The 18,662-nt window shown below is 39.8% G+C and overlaps 1 protein-coding gene across 4 annotated transcripts in view; it reads left to right on the top strand.

Annotated features, from left to right (window-relative positions):
- Positions 1 to 18,662, top strand: part of CRYBG3 (crystallin beta-gamma domain containing 3) — a 105,835-nt gene that overhangs the window by 33,700 nt on the left and 53,473 nt on the right. For all 4 annotated transcript variants that reach the window (XM_045785389.2, XM_045785387.2, XM_045785388.2 and 1 more), the window contains exons 4-7: positions 6,692 to 12,881; positions 14,242 to 14,283; positions 14,854 to 14,969; positions 15,907 to 16,054. In XM_045785389.2, coding sequence (XP_045641345.2) covers positions 6,692 to 12,881; positions 14,242 to 14,283; positions 14,854 to 14,969; positions 15,907 to 16,054 — 6,496 coding nt within the window. The remainder of the gene's footprint in view (positions 1 to 6,691; positions 12,882 to 14,241; positions 14,284 to 14,853; positions 14,970 to 15,906; positions 16,055 to 18,662) is intronic.

Raw genomic sequence — 18,662 nt, 5'->3', positions numbered from 1 at the left:
GAAGAAGCAGCCTCATAGCGGAGGAGCCTGATGTGGGGCTCGATCCCAGAACGCCGGGATCACGCCCTGAGCCAAAGGCAGCCGCTTAACCGCTCTGCCACCCAGGCGCCCCGTGAAGTACTGCTTTTTACAAATGTGTGGATTAGCAGCATCAGTATCACCTGGGAATCATTAGAAATACAAATTATCTGATTCGGCCCCACTGAACCAGAGTCTCTGGGAGTAGGGCCCAGCAGCAATCTTCTAACAACCTCTACAGATGGCTTTTTATACCAGAGTACTCAAAGTGTTGGGGATTTTGAGGCTGTTATATGGGAATTAGGTGGACTGGGAAGTTTGTGGTTTTTTCCTCCCACTTTTTTTTTTAATCCCCCTTTGATTTCGATTAGTAGGTCAGGTTTATTTCTTTGGTATTGGACAGAAGAAAATGGAAGATGATACTGTGCCTCTTATTTCTTGTTGGAAAAGCACTCCTTATTAATAGAATAATTGCTTAAGGCAATTACCAGAACCAGCTCCACAAAGCTCTTGTCGTGACTGATAGAGAAGCTTCCTCTGGCCCAGCTTCAGAAGTCCTACAAATCATCAGGTGTAGAATTGCAGTTAGTAACTTCCTATTGACAAATGTCAGTTTGTTCAGGAACTGTCGTATAAAAGTTGAAGACCATTTTGGATAATAGTTTATTTTGACAATATGATTAAAAACCACTTATAACCAATTTCAGAAATTTAATATGTCTGGAGAAGTTATTTACTAATAATTTTAAGACTGCATTATAAGTATTAAAGTTGTTTTAGTTCTGTGATACAAATTTACTAAAAGCAAGGATATATTTACTTTTTTATCAAGATTATGAGACTATTCCAAATATAAAATGTTATTTAAAATTAAGAGTTGTTGATGCAAAACTAACAAGCCTTGTAGAATCTCTGAAGGTAAGGGGTTTTATTCAAGCCCAAGTTAGAACAGCTGGCGGGAAAACATGCATCTCACAGGGAAGAAAGTGCTCTGGGGAGTGAACAGTTTTTATAGGGCTATGTACTTTTTTTTACATCTTGTAAAGCTCAAAAGATTATAGATGAGCATACAGGCAGGAATCACAGGTTTTAGTGTCAAGGGATGCAGGGAGTAGGAGCACTGATCAATATTGTAAGGGTAAGATGGTTTTCTGTTAGGCACTCATTTATAAAGCAGGTGTGTGGTGTATGCTTGCTGAGCCGTGAATCAGGCTTCTGGATTAAACAAAGTTAAAGTACAGTCATGCTGACTTAGAAAGAAATCTGAAATGGCCTCTCTTATATCTCAGGCCTCTAGAGAGTGTTTTCTCTCATCAGAGTCTGTACTTCTGAAATTAGTAGGAGATTTCAATGTCACAAAAAAATCTCACTTTTTTAATATAAGGAAGAGTGAATTAACCAAGATTTTACATCATCTTTCTCATGTAAAAATGCCCCTACTTTTTTTCTCTATACATCTTTTATAATCAGAGTGTATTAAAAAGGGTTAATAATTCAGACAAGTTTATAAAGTATTCTGTGCTGTATAATTCTGTGCATTACTATAATATCAAACATAGATTTGAAATCACTATTACAGTTTTCAAAATTTAGACAAGTTATGACCTATAATTTGAAGAGTGTTTAAAAAAAGCCTTCTCAAAAGTCATCATAAATGATTTCATCTTCACTTAAGTAAAAATAATAAACAGCTTCGTAATTGTTTTTATGTATAGTTCACTATGCAGAATTCATTTTTAATATCCAGAAAGGCTTTCATTAAACCTGTTTGGTAACAACTTGTAGACTGTCTTCCATACATTAACTTAGGCTTCCAGAGTAATTTATTAGGAAGCTACTTCATTGTTGGGTTGAAATCTTTAAAAAAATTCTGTGAGTTTTGTTTTCAACAGATTCATATCCATAATGAAAATTTTGTCTATCAAAGCTTTATTGTGATTTAAAAAAAAAATTGCCAGGGGCACATGGGTGGCTCATTCTGACTCTTAATTTTGGTTCAGGTCATGATCTCAGGGTTGTGAGATCGAGTCCCACATCACCTTCCCCGTGTTGGGCATTGGAGCCTGCCTAAGATTCTCTCATTCTCCCCCTAGCTCTACCCTCCTCCAAAACAATAAATATAATTAAAATTTAAAGATTGCTGGATTTGCAACTTTTCTTTACATGGAAAAGTTAAAAGACTTCCCTATTGTAAGAGAAGTTATTGTTAACTATGTAATTTGAAAGGAAATATATCTTAATGCTGAAAAGGTAGCTTAATCCTACTTTCCTAAAAATGAACTAGGTGCTTTGCTCTAAGGCTTAAATTTTTAGGCTGTTATTTAGAATTTTCTTTGAAGAATGACACATGTCTTTGGTTGACTTTTGAAATATCAGGTATATTAAATATATACAGAAAAGTGTACAACCATGTGTGGTATCTAGAGGCTTAATAAATCTTCACATGATAGGTATGTCTTGGGCTAAAATGCATAAAACCTTTCAGATTTCCAATATGTATGTATGTCTGCTTAAATATTTGAAATGTATAGGTATGTTATTTTGTTCTCACCCCTCCCCCTTTTTTTGGTCTGGGTACAGTGTTTTTTATTGATCTATGACAAGGTAGAACTTTTTAAGCCCTTCCTGTTCTTTAGGGGGTCTGGGATGGAAACATCAGTGTCAAGGTTGGGACAGTCTCTGTGTGTTGGGGATGAGTTAGGGACAAGGACTCCCCAGTGGCTGACAGCTTCTCTCTTCCTCTTGTGCTCTTACTAGAGCTGATGGTCCAGGGGGTCTTATTCCTTGGAGGCCATGTAGACCATAAGGTCCACCACTTGGTTTCTGTAGCTAACTTCATTGTTGTACCAGGAAATGTGCTGGACAAAATGGTATTTAAGGTCAATGCCAGTCCCAGCATCAAAGACGGCAGAGTGGGGGTTACCATTAAAGTTTCAGGAGACAGCCCTCTGATGCCTATTTTACTACCTTCTTGATGTCATCATATCTGGCAGCTTTCTCCAGGTGTCAGGTCAGATCCACAACTGCCATGTTGAGGTTGAGGACATGGAACTACATGCCAGGGAGCTTCCCATTCGGCTCAGGGATGACCTTGCCCACAACTTTGGTGATGCCAGTAGAAGCAGGGATTATGTCCTGGGCAGCTCCTTGGCCGTAACACCACAGCTTCACAGAAGAGCCATCATGGTCTTCTGGGTGGCACTCATGGCATGAACTGTGGTCACAAGTCCCTCCACAATGCCAAAGTTGTCATGGATGACCTTGGCCAGAGAAGCCAAGCAGCTGGTGATGTAGGAAACCTTGCTGACAGTCTTGAGGGAGTTGTTACACTTCCCATGGTTCACACTCATCACAAACATGGGGGCATGAGCAAAAAAGGGTAGAGATGATGGCCCTCTTGGCTCTACCCTTCAAGAGAATTCCAGCCTTCTCCATGGTGGTGAAGGCGCCAGTGGACTCCACAACATACTCAGCACCAGCATCACTCCATTTGATGTTGGCAGGATCTCGCTCCTGAGTGGTGGAGGCAGACTTTCCATTAATGACAATTTTCCCATTCTCAGCCTTAACTATGCCATTGAGTTTGATGTGGGTGGAATCATACCAGAATATGTAGACCAGAGAGTTGAGGTCAGTAAAGGGGTCATTGGTGGCAAGGTATCCACTTTGCCAGAGTTAAAATCAGCTGTGGAGATCGGACAACCAGTCCATTTGAGACCGACCTTCACCATCGTGTCTTAGGAATGCAGCTGGCACTGCCCTAGAGGACGTGGCTCTCTGTCAAGGGGGGAGGAGTAGAGCGCCTGTTTTACTTTGTTCTTACTATTGTTAGGATCACATACTTTTGGTTGTAGAGGATGAATTGTAGGTCCCATACACAGTTTACATAATACATGAAATTAATACTCCCTTTTCTCTATGCAGCTTATGAAAAAATCTTTTTAATTTTCCATCTTTATTTTTAAAGTTACACGTTTTTGACATTTCCACTTTATTTACTAGGGAAAAATTAGCAATTAAAGGACAGTTTTATATTCTTAATACTACTCAGTTATGGAGACTCAGCTGCAACCTGGGAAAGAATGATGTAGAAAATAGACTACGTTGGCATGACTAACCTTTTCAAAAGAGGGTGTGCCGGTCATCAGTACCTGACAGAACTAATTACAGTACATCAAGCTAAGCTTGAAACTTTGATGTTCGGTGCTTTAAACATGATAATATAGTTGTTCGGTATAAACTATATATTTTAGTTACAATTATATAACATCCACCCAGATACTGCAGGAGATTATTGAGTTAGAAATTTAAACTAGTTTGTATAAATCAATTTAATCGTTTTAGTTGAAACTACCCAGAAAGTCCTAAAATATGGAGGAAAATGATTCCCTTCACCCCCAGAAGAACTCCAAAATTACCAAAAGGCATTATTAGAGGGTGTTGAAATTTAATGGGTTTTCTGTATGGTTTATTTTATAAGAAGACCTTTTAGATGAAAAGGTACATTATTGGATTGGTGCAGGATAAAATGTCTTGATGTCTCTTCAGGAGGGAGTTGGTAGTAAGAGAACTAAGTTTACTAGAATGAAATTCTTCCTGTCTCATTGCCTATTTCTATGGACATCACGTATATTTCTTTGTGTAGCCATTTCTTCAAAATTATTTTATTGATCTTTTGAGGAAAAAAAATACTGCAGCCTGGTGAAAGCTGGTTTTAAGTATAAAACATTAAAGCTTTGAAAGAAAAACTGACCAAACAGTAAAATTTCTTGTCATTTATTCAGGCTTCTGGATCTTCATATGTTGTTCTGAGGGCTCTTGTGTTTTCTGAATAATTAATATATTTTGATATCAGATCTCACTAGTAACATTAATTTACCTATATGTATTTTTCTCTTTTTGTGTGTTTTCATGGACAGTTCCCTTATTCACTTTTGAGTTTGTCTCTTAATAGTCTTTGATCTAGCCTGACACTCATGCTGAAGCTAAAACCACTTTTGTAAGGTAAAGCCTTTTTCTATGTTTCTCCTCAGGTGCTTCATAATGGACAGTAAAAACATACATGTGACCAATACAAGGTTTTATAGTAGTGGTGTGATAGGGTTTGAGGGGCCAGCAATTATATAGATTGAGATGCATTATTTCAGCTAAAATTCAAGAAATATGTAAGGGGCACAACTGATGAAAATTTGACATTGTGTCCAAGGAGGTTTGCTTTCTCTTTAATCATGAAGACAAGTCTAGTGTTCTTAATGCTGCTGCTTTAAAGCTGGGGAGAAAATGTATTATTTTAGATATTGGGATACTGGTAACTGGATTTCTTTATTGGGATACTGGTAACTGGATTCTATCATGTTTTGTTAATTATATGTTTAACCTGAAAGAATTAGAACATCAAATTTTCTACCATCCATCCTTAGAGTCGAGACACTAAAATGAAACTAGAGTTCAGAATTTAAAGCACTTTTATATCATCTGTAATAATTAAGAGTGTCTGGAATAAATCACACTAAGCATTTACTATTATTGCTTTATTTAGTCATTCATTAATCCACAGAAAGTTACTTAACATGTACCGTTTGCCAAATTTTGTGGGGGGCATTTAAAAATATAAAGATGATTAAGACACCGTGCCTTCCTCAAATAGCCACCAGGCAAGCAAGGAAGATAAATAAGTGCCTAGATCTTTATAATTTAATATGGCAAATGCTGTGTGCTCAGGGTTCTTTCTACCCACAGAGCAGAGGCTGACTGCCCTGTTAGCAGGAAAGGGGCCCGGGGATAGGTTTGCCCTGGAGATAACTTGTGACTGGAGTCTTAGAAGACGCTGGAGTTTCTCTCTGGAGCTTTTGAAGGGGAGAGAATCGTATGTGTAAAGGGCTGGGAGGCAGCATCAGACAGCATGAGAACTCCCAGAGATAGATTCTTCAAAGGAAGTTGGATGCAGAGAGCTGAGGAGCTTTGTGCGGGGTCTGAGAAGAAGTAGAGAACTTTTTCTAGAAGTCCCTTTTGATTCCTGCACTTAACCCAAGCAGTTTAATACTCACAACACTGATTGAATATTTGAAGACCTTAACACGAGAGGATTTTTAAGGCAATTTTGTCATTGAGTTAACTAATACATATGAGTGCTTGATGTGAGCTAGACATCTCACCAGTTGTTTTCCTTTAAAAGTTCTCCGCCTGTGTGCTCAAAGTTGCTGTTTAAATTCACATCTAAGAGCACAGGAAGAGAAGCTCACTGTGATGCTCTGTTATGGTGGAGAAATCAGTGACATATCCTTGAACTTGCCAGTATGAGGCATAGAAGCAGTGTGGTTCCTTCCAGTCAAGCACTCCTTTGAGATTATAACTAAAACCCAAGCCTCGGACTTTTCAGGCCACGTTCTCTCCGTTAACCACAGTGAGAGAGATGTATGTACTCAGGTAAGGGGGAAAGGTTCTAAGGAGCTCAAACATTCATGCTGCCTTGACATTCACATGCTGCTTGTCAAATCTTTATTATTATTTTAAATAAAGACAGGTTTAACTAAAACATTTTAGGATTTCCTTCTCCAATTAATACATATTAAAAGTAGGAATAATTTGAAAGATAGACGTTACCACACTTTCTAGATTTACTATTAAATGTTACTGTATTTCCTGATACTATGGTGCTGTTGCTTTTTTACAGGCAACTAGATGGTAAACCAGAGAGGCCTTCAGTAACGTATGCGACGTATCGAGGCCCCAGACAAATCAGGAAATATTTGAAGCACCAGACTGCATTGGAAACTGTGACTCCCTCAGACAGAGAAAATGAAAGTTCTGACTCTAGTACCAGCATCCATATTGGCCCTGGAAGCGAGACGGAGGCGAGGATAGCATCGTCATTGTCATCAGCTAGCACAGATGTATCTGTGAAAGGACATTTGCTCGAAGGCCTGTTAGAAGACTCTGACTGCAGCAAAATAAATCTTAACACAGAAAGCCATCTGACAAACAACCCAGAATTGCCCAACTCTGCTTTTTCTAAGGATGTCTTAAATAAACATGATCCTGGGGGACCTGTGAGAAGTAGGTCATCCCCTTCTTCTGGGACTAACTCCAGCTCCACTGTTAGAGAATTTGACTCACAACACCATTTAAGCGGTGTACCACTTTCTCAGACTGACAGAAATTTGGTAGGTTCAGCGTTGTTTACAGGAAGTAACGGTAGCGAAGTTCCTTGCAGTCCAGATTTTCAGAGGATAACTACGACAGAAACTACAGTGAAGGAAGTCAGCTCAGTGATGAGCGATGGGACCTTGGTGCAAAGAGAACATGTTGAGCCTGTGGACCCTGCTGTTTCTGACTTCTCTTGTAGGAAATCTGACGGGAGTGACTCTACCAAACAGGGAAGTACAGATTTGCCGAGTTCAAATAAATCAATTAGGCTTGAAGAGCCACGGTCGCCAGAGAGTAAGTGTTCTGACAAGCAGACTGTAGATAACTCAGCAAAGCGGGCTGCCAGTCACGCCAGCATCCCTGCTCTTCAGAGACATGCTGCGACAGACACAGAACCTGTAAATGAAGGAAATAGATTGTCTGCCCAAGACTCACAGAAAAATTTGGCTGCTAGAAAAATCAGACAAGAAACAGAAAGCGCCTTGGTTGGTGAACCCACAGCTTCGAGTCTCGTAAAAGCTCCGAAAGACAGAACTGAGCCATTACCCAAAGATACTGACCAGTTGTTTGTAACAGAAGCCAGAAAGCCTGAGTTTAGGCCACATGGGAAAATGCCTCACACGGTTAGAATAAATCAAAACAACCCTGCCTCTGTAAAGCACATCAGTGAGTCAGCCGTGGTAGCGTGCTTAGAAAGTAAAATCGCACCTGAACTGAGTTTTGAACCTAACCAAAATCACATTTCAGAATCTCTTCTTGATTCTGAGAGTCTTCAGCGAGCCAAAGCATCCCCTGATGTCAGAACATCTCTTACCCTTGACTGTAAAAAATCAGATTTCAGTATTTCATCTCCTACCTTTGTTTCCAGAGTTGGTATGCCAAGCAAGTTAGATATTCCTGTTTTAAAGGACGAATGTTCTTCTGTGCTCACTGAAACTGGGGATGTCAACATCGTTGGTATTTCCAGTCAGCCTAGTAACTGTCAAGAAGAAGATGCGGCAAATCGTGTTGAGGCAGCAGGTGGGAAGAGTCCTCTTGCTCACCTTCATCTTGAGCATACCTCTGCAACTCTTGAATCCAAGGAAGCTCTTCCTGAAGGCGAAAAATGCCAGGTTCCACTAGATCTTGAAGCCAGAGATGTTCATGTAACTGGAGTGGACTCGAGATTGGAGTCTGAAAGCCTCTCTGAGGACCACAGTTCCACTGCATCTCAAGACCGTACTAAAGCAGAATTGATGCTTTCAAATGCTCAAGCAAGTAAGAGCACTATAGAGAAGCCTGATTCTCTTTCCTTGGAAACCAAACCTAACATTGCCAAAATTTTATCAAAAATGGAAGTTTATGGTCAGGACAGTGTTCCTGTTGAGTTGCATTCTGGAAGAGGAAAAACTATAGCCCTCTCCAAGATAGCTGTTTCCCAAACAGAGCCCAGAGACATTTCTCAGGATAAAATTTCTTCTCCGTTTGAAGTTACAGATGTGCCAGGAAAGCTTATTTTATCGGAATTAACTTCCCAAGAGGTTGAACAGGACAAAAGTTTTCAATCGATGGATCATAAGGAGATAAAAGAGAAGTACTCAACTTCTGGCCTTGAAGAGAATTGTCAACCTGAAGTTTCTCCTCCTGCCTCCAGATATCAAGGTATTCAGGAAACAGAGGCAGAAGCCTTAGGTTATGTTCATGCTTTTCCCAAAAGGAATACATTTGAGATTTTACCTCCTGTTCATAATGAAAAAGTCACTACGCAAATGGCACAGAATTATGAAGCCAATGCTTGTGAGATTCATCAGCCTTCAGATATTGGTGGGACTAGAAAGATTTCTGGTTTCTCAGAAATTGCAAAACTCGGCCTAACTAGTGCTTCCCCGCAATTCCAAGAAACTGACAGCACAAAAGTGAATTCACCTTTTCTGGATTCTGATAAAAGTTCAGAAAAAAAAGCTTTTGCATCTGAGGATTCACACTTTCATAATGCTCCTGGGCTGAAATCAGAAAAGAAAGCCTTATCTCATAGAAAGAAAGAGGATACTCCGTTCCTCAGTGGTAGTATTGATAGCATGTCTTCCTCCAGTAACTCTGAAGCAGTTAGCGTGGTTTTGAGTTCACGTGGTCCCCCAAATAATTTCAGTTCTGCACAAGTTACCAGAGATGCTGCACACGAAGGTGCCTCTTTAACCAACCTGCTGTACCCTAAGAGCTCTTATTTGGAATTGGACACATCTGTCCCAACAGGGTCGGAAGTGACCCCATTTCAGGAACATTTTGGGAATCCTCCTGGGAAGGGATCTCTTGATTTCCCAACTGCTGCCCAATTTTACAATCCCATGGAAGCAGAGGCTGGAGCAGTTGCTGGGGCTCCGGCGTCAGTTAACAGCTCAAGCCAGCAGTGTTCTGAAGCGTCTGCCGAGCGCATAGAAGCGAGGAGGAGAGCACATGACCAACTTTTGGACCTCAAAAGTGGTTTACAAGAAAAGGCTGATACATTGATTAGTGAAATTTTTAACTCTGTCAGGGAAGAATTAAAATCCAAACACATAGGTGCTACCTGCCAGGAGCTTATAGCCATAGACGGCATAATGAATCCAGGTACTCTGAAAGAAGACATCCCTGAGAAAAACCCATCAGAAGGAACGCTGGCAGGGATCCAACTGACAGAGCGTTTGGAAGAGCAGGGCATGGAAAACAGGTCAGCTGTCCAAGGGGAAGAAAAGGTCTGTGTTTCACCTACAGCTGGTGAGAAGAGTCTGCTTTTTGATTCTGATAGAATGAATTTATCTTGTTTGTTAGAAGATCAAGCTAGGAAATTAGTCAATGAGATTATTTATTCAGCCCAAGAAAATTTGACAAATGATGCTTTTGAAGATACTGAGGATACCTGGGATTCTGAACTTCAGGCTAATACTTCAGAAATTCTGAACAGTGATAGCATTAAGCCACGTGATACATTAAGGGAGTTCTTGGTGTCTGAACAGGCAGTAAATCAAAGCACGTGTGAAATTAGTGAAAATAAAGTATTGGGTAGATTCTTCTCTGTAAGTAACTTAGTTAATGACACAGAGTCAATTAAAGGAAGAGAAATTGTTGTCTACCAAAAATCCCCGTTTTCTGGAAATGGAGCTGGACAGTCTGGTAGTATAAATTTGCAGAAATCAGATACTGTTTTACTAGCTGAAGACACAGCCCATAAAGGGTTAGATAATAAGGTAAAAACACAACTACTTTTCAAAGAGGACTCTAAAGAGAAAATGGAAATAGAGTGTGTGGATAATCACAAAACTGGGACGGAGAATACAAGAACTCTTGTATTAAATTTCAAATGGCCTCCATTTGCAAATGATGACCTCCATGTACCCGGGACGTCCAAAAGCAGTTTGTCTGATAGTCTTGTGTGTATATCGGAAAAAAGCTTGCTAGGACACAGTAATAAAAGCACACTCCTTACAACATCAGAAGTAGGGAAAGTACACAAGAAAGATACTGAAGTAAATATGGGGAAAATGGAGCTTAGACCTTCCATGTTAGAACTGGGAGAAACGGACAAAAAGGATGCTGAATTGAGTATCATGAAATCTGAGGCAGTCCCTCCTCTGTCAGAAGTGGGAAGAGCACATAAAAAGGAGGCTGAATTGAATATCACAAAAACTGAGCCAATAGCTGACATTCTTGGAGAGGTATACCAAGTAGATGCTGAGAGGTATATTGAAAAAACTGAGGGATTACCTGCCATTTTAGGAATGAAAAAAGCTTATAAAAAGACGGCTATTGAAGGAGATCTTGGCAAAACTGACATGCTGCCTGTTATTCCAGAAGTGAAAAATATCTACCAAAAAGATGCTGAGGTAATTACTGGAAAGACTGAAACAATACCTCCCACATTAGAGATGGAAAATATTTACCAAAAGCATGCTGAAGGGGATGTTGGCAAGACTGGGATCACAGCAGTTATGTCAGAAATGGAAGAGGTCTACCAAAAAGACTTTGAGGGGATTACTGAAAAGACTGAAGTGACACTTGCCACGTTAGAAATGGAAGATATTTACGCAGAGGATGCTGAAGGGGATATTGAGACTGAGGTGATACCTGTTGGATTAGAAATGGAAGATATGTACCTAACGGATGCTGAAGGGGATCTGGGCAAAACTGAGGTTATGCCCATTATGTTAGAAGTGGTAAATCTCTATGAAAAAGATGTCGAGGGCATCACTGGAAAGGCTGCAAGACCTGTGTTGGAAATACCTTATCAAAAGGATGCTGGAGAGGGCATTAGGAAAACTGAAGTGATAGAAGTGGAAGACGCACACACGGCGGCAGTCCCTGCCTCCTTAGAAATGGAAAAACCATGTAAGAGAGAGGCTAAAGAGACCCTCGGCATGATTGCGTCCATGCCTTCTCCAAGAGAAATGGAAATAATCTCTCCAGAAGATTCTGATGGGGCTATCAGGAAACACAAAGTGTTATCCACAATGGTAAACGTTCAGAAAACATATGGAACAGACCTGGAATTGCCTGTTACACATGCAGAGGCCATGTCTCCCATATATGAAGCTGAAAAGCCCCCCCAAGGGTCTGGTGGAGAGAGTGTTGGAGAAATGGAGAAAGATCCCCCTGAAAGGAAGGAAGGCTTGATAGCGTGTGACAACAGACTTGCCTCCTATTTCAGGGGATATGAATCACCAACATTAAGTAAGGATTATGAAGGCTACCCAGCTTTAGCAATGCCGGATTTTCAACCTGAGGGCACCATAGGGAAGCTAGACAGAAGAACATCTGTTACTGCAGTAGATAACCTAATACGAGATGATAATTACAGACATGAAAAAGAAGAATCTAATTTAGCCTTCATTTCTCAGGATGAACAAGAAAATTCTTCCTTCACTATATTATATGAAGAACCCCTTCAAGATGAGGACAGGTGTGCTACCACAGAAGTAAGGAGAACACACTCTCTCTTGTTTCTTGAGACATCCGCTGACACCATGCCTGTTCTCACATGCGAGAGGTCTGAGAGCAGAACTGACCTCATGCATCATTTTGAAAAGGATACTAAATTAGGTGAGACATTTGATAGTGATAGTTCGGAATCATTCTTATCAGTGGAGGCCAAAAGGTACAAAATTTATCCCTTAGCTTTGTCTCCCATTTATGAGGATGACAGTTCTCAGGAGGACATTCTGTCCAGCGAGGTCTCGCCTGGTCACCATGGCTCCACAAAATCAAGAGAGAGTGCAAGCCAGCCCTCTTCTGTTTTATCCCTTCTCCAGTCAGTATCAGAGCGTTTGAAGATGAATTTTGATGATGACAGACAGGGGGTAGAGGAAGAGGAGGAAGAAGAGGAAGAGGAGGAACCATTACATAAAGGAAGCCTGAGAGCTAGGAGGAAGGAAACCTTCAAGCGGCCAGACCCGTCCATTGCATTTTACCCTGATGATAGCGAGGAAAGGACTGGAATTTCTAAGAATTCATATGTAATGTCAAATGAACCTACTACCTCCAATCTGCAAGTTGGTCTGTGGCCAGAAAAGGCTTCATTTCTACAAAAATCTGACCTTACTTCCAAACTACATTCTTCTTTAAAGAGTGCTTATCATCAGTATTTGCAGACTTCCAAAACCCATTCCTCAGAGAAAGGAGCCCAATTTGGTGGGATTTTTCAAGAACCAGTGTCAAAATATTTCCGTACTCAGGACATCTCAGGCAGATTAAGCCCGTTCACAGAGGTAAGTTATTTTGATTATTAACTAGTGAGGTAGTACTTTGGATCATGAAATGATCTGAAAGCTTATTAAGAAAATCAGTGTTTTGAGGTTGTGTAAAGATTGATTTAAAAATGTATCAGAGGTTACTTTATCCTTTAATTGAAGTGTGTCATAACTCCTGTACTTTAGCTGAACCATTAAATTGAGAAAACAAAATTGCCTCGTCAGAATTTAAGAGTCATAAGGGAGAAGCAGTTCTTTGTTAATATTTAGTTTTCAAGCTAAATTAAGTGACAACATTCTGAATTTCTGAAGGCACTGTATATGGAGAGTTTGTTACTGGAACCATTGAGCCTGTGTGTCTCAGTAAAATATTTCATAATATTTTAAAATATTTTAAGTGACTGCCTGACAGTATTTTCTCACTATAGTTGCTCATGTTGTTCATACAAAGCAGGGCAATGAATAGCCTAATTCAAAGAAAAAGGTGAAAACATTACAGCTAGAAAATGCCTTGAAATTCAGTTATATGTATTCTTTGCCTTAGAGATATTTAAATGTCTAACATAGAATATTCATTTAACATGGGACTTTCCTTTCTGGCATCCCTAAGATCATGGAACTTTCTTTAGGATTCCCAAGACCTGTATCTTCACCTTGAACAGCCAGTGTCAAATAGTTATATACTTGAATATCAACCAGTAACTTGCAAAGCAGAATCTTTTTAAAAGAAAGGGTGGGATTTTTGAAGAAGTGTTTCTATAATGATTGCCCATCACCTACCGAGTCACGTGGAACATCTTCACTGCATTACAACACACCCAGGTCTTCTTTGTCCAGCCTTGTCTCCTCATGCCCTGGTCATGCACCCTGTGTTTCCTGCCACTGTGCTTTTCCTCAATATGTTCTCTTCATGGACATTTTTTTCCTCTACTCCCTGACCCCAACCTGCCACATTGCTTCACTTACTGAAATCCTGTTTTTCAAGGTCTTCTCCATATCACTTGCTCAGACAAGCCTTTGGGTGCCTCCCTGTGCTGTCACCTGACCTCCATTATGGTGCCATTTCCCTTGATGGCCATCACTTGGCATCTTTTTTGTGTTTTACCTGTAGTTTCACTGAGTCCTTCACTGAGAAGAGTCATGTGAGTGTAATCTGTTTTCCCCTTTGTAGCTATAAGCTTCTTGAGGGCACAAACAACACATTATTTTCCTTTATATTTGCCCTTACACCCCTTGTAGTACCTAGAGGTTTACTTTGCATGTAATGGCCCCTAAGTAAATATGTGATGAATTAGATTTGTGACTGCTAAGAAACTGAACTATGTATCTTTCTGTTGATGTTTCTTAAGGCTTCCTTCTTATACTTTTATTATTTCAGAGTATTAAACAAATCTTGAGGTGTAACCCAAGACCTGGGAAGGTAAGCAGAAGTTTCTTTTCTTGTTTGTTTGGTTTTCTTCTTAAACATTTTATTTACTTGAGAGAGAGAGAGAGTTTGCAAAAGAGACAGTATGGTTGGGGGGGAGAGGGAGAACCAGACACCACTGAGCAGGGAGCCCAGAGTGGGGCTCGATCCCAGGACCCTAAGATCATGACCCAAGCTGAAGGCAGATGCTTAACGGACCGAGCCACCCAGTTGCCCCAGTAAGCATAAGTTTCTTATAGACTAAGATAAAATATGAAAAATAATGTTAATTTAGGGGCGCCTGGCTGGCTCAGTTGGGAGGGCGTGCTACTCTTGATCTCAGGGCTGTGAGTTCAAGCCCCACATTGGGTACAGAGTTGACTTTAAAAAAAAAAAAAGGTTACTTTCAGGTTTGGGGAGTTTAAATACTTTTAACTGACTTTAAAAGGAATTATTTACAGATTTAGCATCTAAAGTAATAATTTTATATGTTTAGGATATTTTATTTTCTACATTCTAGGACATTTTGGAATTTTAAATGCATTCTTAAAATTAGTTATTGTGCCTCCTTACTATATGTTGCAGATGGTTATCTATGATCTCCATGGAAGTAAATATAAGCAAGAGATCTACTGTAGTATTCCTGATGCTACATCATGGTCCTTTCCGAATGGGGTGCGGATAAAAGTTGTAAGGGGCTGGTAAGAGATCTCTTTTAAAATTTTGTAGCATGTGCCCCCCAACTAAGTGGTTTTTCTTACTGTTTACACTTTTTGCATTTTTTGTTGAAGTCACAGAATATTTTGAAACATCATTAGTGTTTTGTAATTTAATTGTTCTCTTTATGTACTGTTACAGAAAATATAGGTTGTTTTTAGTGCTTAAAGCCAGGCATAAGTAGCAAGACCTAATATATATATTACATACAATCAATACCATTCTGAAACTACATTATTAGCGGGATAGATTTGGCAAGTTGAGTTAAAGGCGTGAGTCGAATGAAGCATAGCTTTGAAAGTGAGTTAAAAATTGGTGGGATGCTGAGGAATGTGAGGGTCACATACTTAGAGTCACTCGTATAGCTGACATGGTCAAGAAGTGAAGGATTCTTTGTATGGTGTAAAAATGACGGGAAACCTCATTTGTTGTCGACCGCTTCCCTTGGACACGCTAGGGCCACAACTTCTTTGTCCAGTGTCTCAGTTACTCCCTGGTCAGTATTCATGGTGGAAGTGGTCTTGGTGTAGTGCTGTCTTCAGGTCATAAAATGGGACACATGTGCTCCCATTTTACTTAAAATTTGAAGTTGTGAAGCTGCCGTTTTAATAGAAGTGTATAGCTTTGTTTATACACCATCTAGGAAGTGCGTGCAAGCATAAATATAAGCGTAGGCGTAGATTATGTTCAGGAATATTTCCAAGTTGTATGCACTTCGTTCTTATGCTATTTGTCTATATTTAAATTAGCATATATGATTGTTTCAAAAATAGGGTTATATGCTAATGGTGGAAATGAGCTCAGGTTTTAAAACGTAGGTGAGATGGTCGGTGGACCCTCATTTGTTTTATGTATCATTTGTTTTATGCCTCATTTCTTAGAAAATTAATTATAACTGATCATGCTTTTATATTTTTTCAGCTGGATTTTGTATGAGAAGCCACATTTCCAGGGTCAGAAATGTGTGTTGGAAGAAGGGGAGAAGGTGTTAAATCGTGACTGGATCCTTCAGAACAGGAAGCATCCACAGAGAGACTTTGTACTGGGGTCTATCAAACGTGTCTTAAAGGTAACAACCACTGATTTTCCCTAATTTTATTTTGTTTTGTTTGTCATGTAAGAAAGCTGTACTTTGGCCTAGCAGTATTTAGAAGTGATTGCTAATATTTGTGCTAGTTTTACCAGTCTGTATTATATTGATGATAATCTTTTGAACTTCTGCATATGAAGTATTAGAATGAGTGATAATTTAAAATGTTACCTGTAATCTGGGCCATAAAATGAAATGGTACATGATATATATATATATATGTGTGTGTGTGTGTGTGTGTGTGTGTGTGTGTGTGTGTGTATACACACACATACATATTTTTAATAGTGGTAGGAATATACCATCCAGGCATCTTTAGGAAAAGAGCCGATATTTCCAGATATCTTTTTTTAAGTAATCTCCACTCCTGAGTGTAGGAGAGTGTGTGTGTGTGAGTGTGAGTGATGAGTGTTAGGGGAAACATAGAGAAGGAAGAGTGGGGGGAGGAATGGAAGGTGTATTGCTTTTTTATTTTCTGTTTAGAAAGTATTATTTAATACTTGCATGAGGAAGGTCTCCCAGTATAATAAAACATTTTGTGGGAAGTGCTGTGGTGGTTTAGAGGAGAAGTGAATTAGTGATTAGGACAGATCTCAAATAAGAACATAATTTTTCCAGTGTATTCTTAAGAGTTCCTTCAGTAGTAAAATAGTACATGATTTATTGCAGTTATGCGTATAACAGTCATGGATATATATTTTTTCTTATTTTAAAGATTTTATTTATTTTGTCAGAAAAAGTGTGTGTGAGAGAGAGTGTGAGCATGAATGAGCATGATTGGGGGAGGGGCAGAGGGAGAGGTAGCATCAGACTTCCTCCTGGGCAGGGAGCCCCGACACGGGGCTCGATCCCAGGACCCTAGCATCATAACCTGAGCCGAAGGCAGACACTTAACCAACTGAGCCACCCAGGCGCCCCTGTATTTTTTCAGGTTACGGAGATTTTGTTTATATGCTTAAAAATACGAAGTAAGGCGGACCCTATCACAATGATTTGGGTCAATGTTATTAAATTCTTGATAGTTGCAGATGGCATACAGAAAAATTAAAGCTAGCATACAGAAAAAGCCATCATGAAAGGGGTATCTGCATGCATTTTATGTGAATTAGTACTTCCTGGCAAACTGCAAACAAGCCTGTGTCTTAACAATCTGTGTTCTGCTTTTGGGCCCAGTACTGTGATAGGCACGGGGAATGGAAATACAAGTGAGATACCATCTCATACTTCAGATCGCTTAAAGTCTAGGGGAGGGACAGCTGAGTCATAACCATATGAAGTGGGAATGCTCTGCAGGGCCATGGGGGGGGCACCTGATTGGAATTTGAGAGAGGAAACGGGGTAGGTGGGTGGGAAATGAGAGGACGTTCTTGGCAGAGCCCCCTGTGTTAGAGGCAGAGGTGAATGTCGGAGGTACTACGAGGAGATGGACAGCTGCAGCATTGAGCTCAGTGTTCGTTTTCATTGCACAATTTAACTGCAAGCAGTTCAGCTCAGCAAGCAGCATTCGAGTGCTCATTTAATTAGCTAAATCACTAGAAATTGATTGAGATGAATAGTTTGTAGGTAGAATGTTCTAAGACTTAAGAAACGTATGGTTTTGTGCTTTTCTTGTGAATGTCAGTCATCATGCCAAGCTCAGTGGGGGAAAAAAGATAAGTTGTTGAAAACAGCAACCTTCTCACCACCCAAAAATCCAACCACAATAAAATCTGGCAAAAAACTCAGTCTGTTAAATATGGATATATAAATGGGTATTTGCACACCTGCCATCTGCTTAGACTATATTAAAAGAAAGAATAAGTGTTGCTTGCATTTTTTCCTTCTTCCAGTGTTTGTTCTTGGTGTCGTTTTTTAAATTGCAGTGTGCGTGCCCTCATGTCTTGAACAGGCTAGCAACCTTCAGTGAGGAAGGAAAAACCATTGAGCATCGAATGGAAAAGGCATTAGCATTGTTCTAAATATTTTACTAAGTAAGAATCAGGCATCGAGCTGCTTCCTTTCTCCAACCTTATCAAAATTCTACTTATTGATAGCTTCATTTTCGTGGGGACTGTTACCATTCTAAATTCACCTAGGCCTAAGCCTGGAGCTAACTTTATCTTGTTTCATCGTCTTTTATTTGCTCTCATCTGAGCAGACAAACTTCAGTGTTCTTTAAAGATCATACTTTCCTGATGTCTTCACTTCGCTGTGAATAGATGGCGGAGGTTATCGTCCGTTAGCAACAAGTGTAGATTCTGCCCGAGGGCCAGCTTTGCTCTCAGAAATGATTGGGGGTGAGGCAGCATTGCAGTAATTCTTGAGTCAGGTGTTTCTTTTCTCGAATATTAGAAACGAATATTGCAAATTACTGCTTACTGTGCATTTAATTTTTTTTTTTAAAGGAATGACATTTTTCTTATGGTCAGAAGTTGCTTCAGTTTTGTCTTCATTAATTTGCCGAGAAGAGAGAGATCTGTTGTTAGATCAGGGACTGAAGGTATTTTCTGTGGGGTGGAGTCCGTTAGATGTTCTTACCGTTTTTGTTAACTGTAATCCATCTTTGCCTGTTGCTCTCCATTCCTGCAAAAGCTAAGCTTGCAAATTT

Source organism: Ursus americanus, chromosome 4 (genome assembly GCF_024610735.1).
Source record: "Ursus americanus isolate L20-20 chromosome 4, mUrsAme1.1.p, whole genome shotgun sequence".
Classification (NCBI taxonomy): Eukaryota; Metazoa; Chordata; class Mammalia; order Carnivora; family Ursidae; genus Ursus; species Ursus americanus.
This window is presented reverse-complemented; position numbering and strand designations above follow the sequence as displayed.